The 11,502-nt window shown below is 34.2% G+C and overlaps 2 protein-coding genes across 2 annotated transcripts; one reads left to right on the top strand and one right to left on the bottom strand.

Moving 5' to 3' along the window:
• Nucleotides 1-335: 335 nt before the first annotated feature.
• Nucleotides 336-7,175, bottom strand: LOC141697008 (disease resistance protein RPV1-like). The gene is made up of 5 exons (XM_074501186.1): nucleotides 6,245-7,175; nucleotides 4,236-5,355; nucleotides 3,801-4,094; nucleotides 2,822-3,711; nucleotides 336-1,366 (listed from the first exon to the last, which is right to left on the bottom strand). The coding sequence occupies exons 1-5, from the start codon at nucleotides 6,925-6,927 to the stop codon at nucleotides 457-459; spliced, it is 3,897 nt and encodes a 1,298-aa protein (XP_074357287.1). The 5' UTR covers nucleotides 6,928-7,175; the 3' UTR covers nucleotides 336-456.
• A 3,182-nt stretch (nucleotides 7,176-10,357) lies between these two features.
• Nucleotides 10,358-10,963, top strand: LOC141696401 (uncharacterized). Its single transcript, XM_074500546.1, has one exon. It carries the CDS (start codon nucleotides 10,358-10,360, stop codon nucleotides 10,961-10,963), a length of 606 nt encoding a protein of 201 aa, XP_074356647.1.
• Nucleotides 10,964-11,502: the final 539 nt, after the last annotated feature.

Below are 11,502 nucleotides of genomic sequence, written 5' to 3'. Positions count from 1 at the left end.
ACTTTGTAGTTAGTAGTTTTTCAAAATAGAAATAAATATATGTTATTTATTTAATTTAACGTAACGTAATAAATTTTTAATATAATTTATAAATAAATAAAGTTAGAGAGAGTATAAGTCAATTCGTATTAGTAATTTACTTAGTCTATTTATAGTTTTTCTAAAATTAAAAATAAATATAAGTTATTCTACGTAATTTAACGTAACTTAATAAATTTTTAATATAATTTACAAATTATTTATAAAATATTTTTATTTTATAAAGTAAATAGACAATTGGATGAACACTAACTAAAAAGAAAATAAAAATTAAAAAAAATAGAAGTCGATTTGTGTTAAAAACCAAGTTTATTGAGAATAGAAGTAAGTACCAATTTAGTACCAAATTATATAATAAAGAGTATAGATATCACCTGGATGATAAATTAAGCAATGAGCTTCAACATAGGTTAAAAATTACATTAAAAATTGAAATCTCCTCTTTCTTGGTTTCTTGAGCTCAAGATCATCTGATTCTGTAGATTCCTTCGGATCATCCGATTCTGTAGATTCTTTCCGCTCATTTGATTCTTTTCGGTCATCAGATTTTATCAAGTCTTTGCTCAATATATGTCTGTGAATGTAATTTTTCCATGCTACCTCGGATCGGTTACACAGATGCGACCCAGAAGCCACAAGAGCTGAGGGAAGCCCACCAGCGTTGTGTAGAATGTCTTCAGACAATTCCAACAATTTTTCGTCTGGTATAGTGTCCCCAAAGGCGTGTCGGGTAAAAAGTTCTAGTGACTCGGCACCATCCAACACATTTACCCTGTACCGGTATTTGGGTTCTACCTTGATTTTGTCTAGCATCTCTTCATTTCTTGTAGTTACAATAACTACACTCCCAGAAGCAAATGGTCCAACCAATGATTCAAACTGTTTAATGTTGTCTAAATCATCAATAACTACCAAAATATTGCTTAGACAAATGATGGATTCTATCATCTTACTTCCTTGATCAACATTGTGAACTTTTAGTTTCTTAGTTCCAAGAACATCATTGATAAGTTTTTGTTGTAGAGATACTAGGCCTTTGGTTGTCCTCGAGGCCTCCTGCACCTGTGCAAGAAAGCATGTGCCCTTAAAACTTCTTAGCAACAATTGATTGTAAAGTGCTCTGGCAAGAGTTGTTTTTCCCACTCCAGCCACACCATATAAACCAATCTTTATGACATCTTTTGTTTCACCGCTCAACAATGCTGTTAAGTTTTCAACACGAGAACCCAACCCTACTGGATATTCAGGGACATAAAGACTCATGGGATTGGTTTCCACTAAAATCCTGTCAACAATGTCATTGATAGTTTGGGCTTCAGACCTGCCACTAAACATTTTGAAAGAGATCGTATCATCTTTTACTTAAATATAAAACTTGAACCTGCATTAGTTCTAAGTCGTAGAAAGTGTTCTAGTATTGTTTATCTGCTAATAGTAGCAATGAATGTAAATGACAAAAGTAATTTTGACACATAATTTAAAGGAAATGATGACACTGACAAGTTACCTAGTATTTATAAGAGTAAATTGCATATTGCATCCCTTTGGTTTGAGCCATTGGGACTTTGGTGCCACTTGTTTAAACAATTGCACTTTGCACCTCGTACAAGTCTAGGCGCTGCACTTTGCACCCCTTACATTAGTTTTTGCCGTTACCGTTAAATGTGTCAGGGGTAAAGAAGTAATTTGACCATGTCTAATTGCACTTTGATCATTAAAGTTTAACAGATTTTTCATTTATACCCCTGAACAATTTCTTTTTATAAATAATTGAACATTTTAACCAATTTATTAACCGTTAGTTTTTGTCGTTACCGTTAAATGTGCCAGGGGTAAAGAAGTAATTTGACCATGTCTAATTGCACTTTGATCATTAAAGTTTAACAGATTTTTCATTTATACCCCTGAACAATTTCTTTTTATAATTTTGACCTTCAATTATAAAAATTGAACATTTTAACCAATTTATTAAAATTTTTAATATTCGAATTTTTATAATTTTTAAAAAATTATTTTAAATTTTTATAATATTCGAATTTTTATAATTTTAAAAAAAATTATATTAGAATTTTTATTATATTCGAATTTTTTTAAAAAAATAATTCCAATTTTTATAATATTCGAATTTTTTAAGAAATTATATTCGTATCATAAATAAAAAAATTCGAATTACTTTTAAAATTCGAATATTACAAAAATTCTAATATGATTTTTTAAAAAATTCAAATATAATTTTTTTTAAAATTTTGAATATAATTTTTATATTCGAATCTAATAAAAATTCTAATATAATTTTTTTTTTAAATTATAAAAATTCGAATATTATAAAAATTGAAAATAATTTTTTAAAAATTATAAATATTCGAATATTAAAATTTTTAATAAATTGGTTAAAATGTTCAATTTTTACAGTTGAAGGTTAGAATTGTAAAAAAAAATTGTCCAGGGATATAAATGAAAAATCTGTTGAACTTTAATGATCAAAGTGCAATTAGACATAGTCAAATTATTTCTTTACCCCTAAGCCCCGACACATTTAACAGTAACGGCAAAAACTAACGGAAGGGGTGCAAAGTGCAGCGCCTTAACTTGTATGGGTGCAAATTGCAATTGTTTAAACAAGTGGTACCAAAGTTCCAACTAGCCAAACCAAAGGGATGCAATATGCAATTTACTCTATGTATAAATATCGACTGATGAATTTATATAGGAAATGGATTAATTTAGAGATTAGTGATAAACTTAACAAGTCATGCCGTAAATCTTTAAGTAATTGAATTACCTGCTTTTTATATGCCATCCTGAATAGCTGGAAACTTCTCCTAGTGTGCGACGCCACTTGTTCACTTTATCCATTTCAAACCGAGCTTCGTGTTTTTCGAAAATTTCTCTTAAACGCCCAGTCTGGTTTCGTAGAGCAGAGGGATCAATGTCGTAAAACACTGGAATAACCAATCTGTGCATTGTTTCGCGACAATTGAGGATCTCTACAAGCTCGTTAAGGCACCAAGGTGAAGAAGCATAATTTTTGGAGAAGACGACAATGTTAGTCTTGGATTCATGAATAGCTTGCAACAATAAGTCTGATATTACTTCTCCGCGTAGTATTGTCGGCTCATCGCTAAAAGTACGAATTCCATTTTGATTTAAGGCAGAGTACAAATGACTGGTAAATGAGGATCTTGTATCCTCAGCTCTGAAGCTCAAGAATACATCCCAGCGAGTAGGAGGAGATGCAGTTCGGGAAGGAGATGGAGTTCCAAATGCGTTATCGCTTAAATTCAGATGAACAAGATTAGTAAGATGGATGATCGAATCTGGTATGTTGGAAACAGTTGCGAGTCCCCATGCACTAAGCTCTGTTAGAGATTCAATGTATCCCACTTCTACCGGCAATGCTTCCAAACTACTGCAACCTCCTATGTTTAGACTTTTGAGTGCCCTCAAGTCGCAAATATTGTCCGGTAGATTTCTTAGGATAACACAGCCACCCAAATTTAGAGTGGCTAGACTTACCAAACATACAATTGATACATCGACCTCCATTAAGCTTTTACAACCCTCCAGATTTAAAATTTCAAGACAGGGTAATTTATTGAAGTCCGGAGTCATAATTAAATCCAGAGAATAAGACATGTCCAGAGTCTTTAAGTTTTCAAAAACCTGGGATTCCTGTAAAATAAGTGTAATGGGGAATAATTTAATCACACTTAAGAGTCTCATATATAAAAGAAAAGCATTCACAGTACCTAATTACCTACCATGTTTATCTTCCACATCGTTTTCATTTTGCTACTACGCAAGGCAAGGATAACAAGATTTTCAGGGCAAAAATCTGAAGGTAAACACTCCAAATGACAACCGTCCCAATGAAACCACGTCAAATTTTCAAATATCTGTTCAAAACTTCCACCGAGATCTACATTCTTAATGTAAAGAAATCGTAAAATGTTCATCCTTTTAAATGTTGATGTTGCAGCTGCAAATGATACGCCCTCAAAAGCATCCTGGTGGTAGAAGTTACTGGGAATGATACCTTCAATTGCTTCAGTACCCTAACATATACATCATGAAGAAAAGTTGATGACCAATGTCGTATATATATAAATTCAGGAGAAATAGGAAGTGGTAAAAGTAACACATATTATAGTCGTATGAAAACCAATCTATTCATTTCAAAAAAGCATATAATATACCTTTCGATTCTTCAGAACACGACATATATCTTTCGTTAACCACAATCTGCTATGTTTTCCAGGTTCATCATCAGAGTTGTTTCGGGCAACATCCCTTCCGATATCAAGAAGCAGTTCGTGCATCCTCAAAGTGTCACTTTCATCATCTAGTAAACATCTTTTCTTTAGAGTATCAATCTTAGGATTTACATGGGGATAATACGTTTCCAGTATATCAACCACCTCTTTCCTCTTCCTTCCGATGAAAAAACAAGCAATATCAAGAAATAACTTTTCCAGCTTAGGATCTTCCAATTTCAAAGCGTTCAAGCTAATAACAAGCTTTTCTTGAATAGTGCTGTCGGGATTTCGCTTCAGTTTTTCGATGTAAGATATCCATCCTACCTGATCAGACACCGTAAACAAATGTCCGCCGAAAACCTTAAGAGCTAAGGGGAGCCCATCAGCAATAGATAAAATTTGATCAATTAATACTTTTAAACTGTTGTCAGCTGGTGTAGCAATTCCAAAAGCATGTTGACTAAATAGTATCCGTGACTCGGCCTCTTCCAACACCTTCACCTGGCCTATATACTTGGTTTCTACTCCAATTTTCTCAAGTATGTGTTTATCCCTTGTAGTTATAATAACTATACTCCCGGAAGCAAACGTCCCTACAAAAGATTCATACTGTTTACAGTCGTCTATATCATCAATAAGAAGCAGAACTTTTTCGGAACAAATTCTGTCACTTATGAACTTAATCCCTTCCTCGACATAGTCAAACTCAAACTTTTTCTTACTTCTAGAAACTTCATTGAGAAGTTTTTTTTGTAAGTGTACTAGGCCATCTGCTCTCAGTGAAGCCTCCCTAACTTCTCCGAGGAAGCAGCTCCTCTTAAAGGTTCCTTCCCGCAAGAGTTGGTTATATAGAGCTTTGGCAAGAGTTGATTTTCCCACTCCACCCATGCCGTATAGTCCAATCTTAACAACCCCTTCTTCGGTGCCGCTCCTCAACAATTTTCTTATGTTATCAAGACGAGGATCTAAGCCCACTGGATTTTCGGGAACACTTAAAATATTGGGTTTTATTTCTAGTAAAACCACGTCAAGAATTTCATCAACAATATCAGCTTGAGTCCTGCAAATAATTTTTTTCATGAAATCTTTTAATGCCAAATTAAGCATACATAGCATATTGGTTAAATTCAGCACATGGAATTCTTTTAATTTATGTTTATTATTTAATAGTTTAATCATTCATATTTAATTTAAACTTAAGAGCTAATATATGAGTCAAGTTATATGGAGACAACGTTTTCGTTGGAGATCACGGAGACACTTATGTTCTGCAACTAAAATCTTGCATAAAAACACTGCAAAACGTATTATTTTGCGAATAATATTCTCCAAAGATCATTATTTTATTCAAAATTTTGAATATCATACATGTACCGCATGTAGAACATCAGAAAAAGTTTTATTCTAGGAAACATGTTTAGTTTGCAGAACATTTGTTCAAAATACAGAACATACACATTATACTTATTAAACTTAAACGATCAACAATTTTAATGAATTAGTGATATTCATAGAATATACTTCACAAAATAATACTACCTCCGTCCCCTCATTTCTTTACAATTTTTTTCACATGTTTGACACGCATTTTAAGGCGACTATAAAGTATACTTCTGTAATTTATTTTTTAAAATTTTTTTTGTATAAAAGTTTGAATATTATATTTTTATTTAGAAGAAAAAAAATTAAAAAAAATTATGCAACTACATTAAATAAGAGTATTAAAGTGCGTGCCGAGCTCCCGTCCCTCAATGTAAAGAATTGAGGGGACGGAGGGAGTATATTTCTTAGTGTTTTAATTACAGAACATAGAACATAGGTGGTTTTATATGTTCTTCTATAAAAATGTGGTTTCCATATAACTTTTCTCGCCAATATAAACTACATAGATTATCTAATGCTAGTATGAAGATAATTATGTAACTTGGTGAAAAGCATGATAATATTACCTCTCCCCAGATATAGGTAATCCGGAAATTGCTGCAACTTTATTTAGTGTACGGCGCCACCCTTTTACTTTCTCCCTCTCTGCCTCAGCTGCCACCACTTCTTTTTCTTCATCAGCAATTTCAATAGTCACCTTCTGCCTTTCTTTCTCCATCTCAGTCACACGAGCTTCGTGTTTTGTAAATGATTGTTTAAAACTCCCACTTTGGTATCGCACGACTGTTGGTTCAATGTTGCAATACACACCAACAACCAATCTTTTTTCTTGTTGGTAACATTTGTAGATCTCTGCCAGCTCATTAAGGCACCAACTCGAAGAAGCATAGTCTTCTGAGAAGACAACAATGTACATCTTGGATTTCTGAATAGCTTCGACCAATGCGTCCCAAACCACTTCTCCTGTTTTCAGCTCAAATTTATCTAAATATGCTCGAATTCCAAAATCATTTAGTCTACGGAACAAATGACTTGTAAAGTTATTTCTAGTGTCTTTTCCGCGGAAGCTTATAAAAACGTCCCACACAGGAGGAGGTAAAGCCGAAGCTGAAGCATAAGAGGGTGGTGTTTCAGAACTTGTCGAAAACAGTGGACTTGAGACACAAAAAGATGGAGTTTCAGATGTATCTGAAGTATCTATCGAATCTGGAAAGGAAGCTGATTCAGTTTGAGGATCAGCAGAAGCCATCAGTTTACTGATACGCTCAACAGATCCAACAACTAGGATAGATGAAAAATTGGAAAAGATGTCGAATAGTGGACTTGGTACAATAATTGGTATTTGTGGAGTCAACACAGCAATCAGGATTGAAAAAAATGTGAAACCGAAATTGCATTATTGATGTATTAAAATAAATTTGGTTCTACGAATATTGCTCCTCTGTTACTAGGGAGTATAAAACAATCAAATTGGTGTACAGATAAGTTCTGCTGTTAAATACTCCCTCCGTCCCTCCCAAATGTTTACATTTGGGTGGGGCGCGGAGTTTAAGAAAAATGATAAAGTAGTGGAGAAAAGTTGAAAAAATGAGTAAAGTAGTGGGACCTATTAATATTATATGTATAAAGTGGTTATAGTGGAGGAAAATAGTGGATGTAGTTAATTTAAAAATTATAAAAACTTTACTATTTTTGGAAAGTTTTGAAATGTAAACAATTGGATGGGACATCCCAAAAAGGAAAGTGTAAACAAATGGGAGGGACAGAGGGAGTACTTAACTAACAAAATATTTTATTCAGCAACAACGGTTATCTTACACTGTCAGAGCATATGCACACCCCATTTTAGTTGATAAAAGGTCTTTATTAATGCGCTGCTGGAGAGAGAGAGATGTAGCCGTCCTTTTTCAAAGTCATCAATTATTAATGGAGCAGCAATTCATTAATAGCAACTTTAACAATTAAAAGAGGAGCTGATGGGCGGCTATTAATGAGACTCACCTGATTTTTGCACATTGCACTTGCCAAAGTCTTTCACGACGGCTATCTAACGTATATATATGATGATGAGTACTATCCAATAATATCATTATATATGTTAGCATCCCCTCAAACTCACGATATTGAATCGTGAATTTGCCAACTGAGGGACGAAATCACGTAATCAAACAAATCAAAAACTACAACACCAGATTCAAGAGCATCCAAACAAATCCAAAAACAGAATAATGAATCCAAACAAACCAAAAACTTCCACACAAATCCAAAGACGCAAAAACAGAGAACGCAACAACAAAAGAGAAAACAAAGCAATAAAATTACCAAAGCAACAAATTTGCAATCATCGAAAACAATATCAAAACTGTATGCGAAACTGAATCCAAATCCAAAATCAAACTCCATAATCAACCAAATATAAACTCCAAATAACTGAATCAAAGTCGACAAACTATATCCAATTCTCAACCAAATAAAAATTGTATCCCAATTCAAATTGTATTCAAATCTAACAAATCCCGCGAAGGGTCAGTGTGCCTAGAGCACCAGATAAACTAAACCAATGTGCCTAGAGCACCAAATAAACCAAACCAATATGCCTAAAGCACCAAATAAACTAAACCAATCCCGCGAAGGGCCAATGTGCTTAGAGCACCAAATTAACTAAACAAATCCTGCGAAGGGCCAATGTTCCTAGAGCACCAAATAAACTAAATCAATCCTCAAAGGGCCAATGTGTCTAAACCACTAAATAACCTAAACAAATCACTCGAAGGGCCAAAGTGCCTAGAGCACCAGATAAAAAAAAAGACAGAGAAGTATACAGATGTGCCTAGGGCTACCCCATCAACACGAGAAAAGGAAAGAAGATGGGAGGGAAAAAAAGAAAAAAAAAACAATATTATCAAAGAGTCAATATCATCAAAGCGAGACGAGAGTGTGTATTAGAGTTCCAACCAAAACTAGCAGAAAATTATACGAGAGTTTCAACCAAAACCAGCTGAAAAGTTGCATGAGAGTCCCAACCAAAACCAGCTGGAAAAAAAATTCAGTCAAAATCAAGTACCCATGATAAATCGAACCAAATCGAAGAAAAAAAACAGTAGTCATGATTAAAACATTAGTCTCCGTTTATTTATTCAAATTTATGGTACATTGTTCTATACCTACTACTCGTTTCAACTTTTCTGACATTATGGTCTCCGTTTAGTTTTATAAATTTTTTGGTTAGGGAGATAATGATGTAGGAGGATTTTCGGTGAATATGGAGAGTATGATGAATGCGAGAAGAACAAAAGCATGATCGCGCCGAGCACTGCATGGTCACACTGTTGAGAATATCTGATGACATGCTCACACCATTGGATTGCATGAACATGCCAAAACTGAAAAATATAACAATGACTTTTGAGGACAAGATAGGGGATATTTCATGCTCATGCTCAAATATGCATGATCACGCTGCTTTTGATTATTATTTGTTTTTAATTAGGATTTAGTTTTATTTCGTTTAAGGATTTTCTATTCATATATAAACAATCTTATGATGTAACATATGAATAATCTTTTATTGAAATCAAAACCCTATGAGTTATTCTCTTATCTTTCTTATGAATTCAAGAAAATCCTAGTGGATTCAAGGTTTGCCTTATGGATTCAAGGTTTTAAAGGATTTCTCGTGTATGAGTCCTTGCGAGGATTAACACTTGCTTCTACAACGCTTCTGTGCTGCACCAGATAAGTTGAATCGTTACCCTATGAAACGAATACAATTCACAATTTTTACCAAATTAATATATATATATATATATATAATTTCGCTAAATACACATCTAACTACATATAAGAGTGAAAATGTGTCAAATAAGTGCAGATATAAGAATGATAAGATTATGAAATATGCTAGAGCATATTCCTAATCTAATAACTTTATGTTTTCTTATGTGATAAGTCAATCAAGCTAACAAACTACCAACCTCAACTGTTTTAAGCATAAGTAACATGTTTTAACTATTTTTTGCCTTCATGGATTTTACGGAAATTGATGAATTTGAATCATTTGAAGCTTCAATTCCAAGACGCCGGTATTGTTTTAATGATACAAAATACTGATCCAAAAAAACCGATAATAATTAGTTCAGTAAAAATTAAATTACAGTGGATATTTCCCTCTTTTTCACATAAAACAACATTTATTCCCAAGAAATATTCACTTCTGATGCAAAGCCACAAGATCATATGCAGATGTGAGTCCAGGGTAGCCCACCAGCATGGTGTAGAATGTCTTTAATTTGACAATGCCAGCATTCATAAACGCATGACGGGTAAAAAGTTGTAGTTAGTGCCACATCTGTTGGTTTTATTTTTAATCCAAACATGTTTTTCTATCTTAAAATAAATTAGATGTAGTGTTTTATTTTTATGTGTGACTTGGTCATATGTTGGAGCTAGTTTTTAGGGATTAAACGTTGCAGTAGAGGTTGTGGAGACAAATAAGGGAAGTTGTTGATTTTGAGGACCTGACCCCGTTAGGATTTCTAGTTATATATATATATTTTATAATCATCTTTCAAGTTTCTAATGCAATCAGCTCATTTTTCTTTTCTCAGTTTCATATACACATCTTTCAGTGATTATGTAGTCTCAATATTGTGGTATCAGAGCTTTGATTAAATATGTGAATGCCCAAATACATGTTGAGGATGGACACACAGAAATCAAAGGAAGGATCTGTGGGCTTGAACTACCCCATGCTGGCAAGGAACAACTATTCTGCGTGGTCATTGAGAATGAAGGTCTTTATGCAGGCACAAGGTGTGTGGGATGTAGTCGAACCAGATAACCCAAAAATAGCTGTAGACACGAAGATGGATAAGGTTGCTTTAGCAGTTATATATCAAGGTATACCAGAAGATATGCTCTTGTCCATAGCCGAGAAGAAGACTGTGAAGGAGGACCGGGATTCGCTGAAAGTAATGAGCATTGGGGCTGATCGAGTTCAGAAGGCGAAAGTTCAAACACTTAGAATGGAATTTGAATCAATGAATATGGAGAAGACATATAATTTGGATGAGTTTTATCTAAAGCTATATGGCATCGTCTCAAATATTCGACTCCTAAGAGAAAAGTTGGAGGAAACTAATATGGTAAAGAAACTCATGAGGCATGTTCCTTCTAAGTACCTTCAAATTGCTTCAACAATAGAACCATATGGAGATATAGAAAGTATATTAGTAGAAGAAGTCGTGGGTCGATTAAAGGCACACGAGGAGAGGCTTAGAGGTTAGAATGAAAGCACAGGTGGGAAACTTCTATTGACGCGGGATGAATGGTCAAAACGAGCTGGCAAATGATCAAGTGACAAGGGAAGAAGTGGCCCTAACAATGGTAGCAAAGGGAGAAATTACTTTAAGAATAACCCTGGTGTAAAATCCCGTCATAATCAGGAGGAAGATGGAAGTTGCAGTAACACACGGGACGAGATCGTAGCAAAATCAAATGCTATAATTATCACGTGTTTGGGTATACATCGAAATGTAGGAAATCACAGCATGAAAGAGAATATAGACGTGATAAGGATCAGAAATTGGAAGCCAATCTGACTCAAATTAATGATGATGAGCCATCCTTGTTGCGGACTGAATGCGATGGTAAAAACAGGGGCACACTGCTGCGCACACTGTTGCTAAACGAGGAATGAGTTATTCCGAGATTGAGGAATGAGTCAATTGGTGGAGTAGAATCAAATGTCTAGTATCTCGACGATGGAGCGAGTAACTTTATATAACACCCCCAAATCCGGGGTCGGGGATCCGGGTTGTCACGA

Source organism: Apium graveolens, chromosome 11 (genome assembly GCF_009905375.1).
Source record: "Apium graveolens cultivar Ventura chromosome 11, ASM990537v1, whole genome shotgun sequence".
Taxonomy (NCBI): domain Eukaryota; kingdom Viridiplantae; phylum Streptophyta; class Magnoliopsida; order Apiales; family Apiaceae; genus Apium; species Apium graveolens.
Note: the sequence above shows the minus strand (reverse complement) of the source record. Positions and strands in the feature narration are given on the sequence as shown.

What these genes read in the sequence shown, in the direction of transcription:
- LOC141696401 (XM_074500546.1), top strand. Translation starts at nt 10,358, where the DNA reads ATGCCCAAATACATGTTGAGGATGGACACACAGAAATCAAAGGAAGGA.
- LOC141697008 (XM_074501186.1), bottom strand. Translation starts at nt 6,927, where the DNA reads ATGGCTTCTGCTGATCCTCAAACTGAATCAGCTTCCTTTCCAGATTCG. An exon ending in GTGTTCTGAAGAATCGAAAG is followed by an intron (nt 4,095 to 4,235) that starts GTATATTATATG and finishes TGTATATGTTAG; the next exon opens with GGTACTGAAGCAATTGAAGG. An exon ending in CGATGTGGAAGATAAACATG is followed by an intron (nt 3,712 to 3,800) that starts GTAGGTAATTAG and finishes CTTATTTTACAG; the next exon opens with GAATCCCAGGTTTTTGAAAA.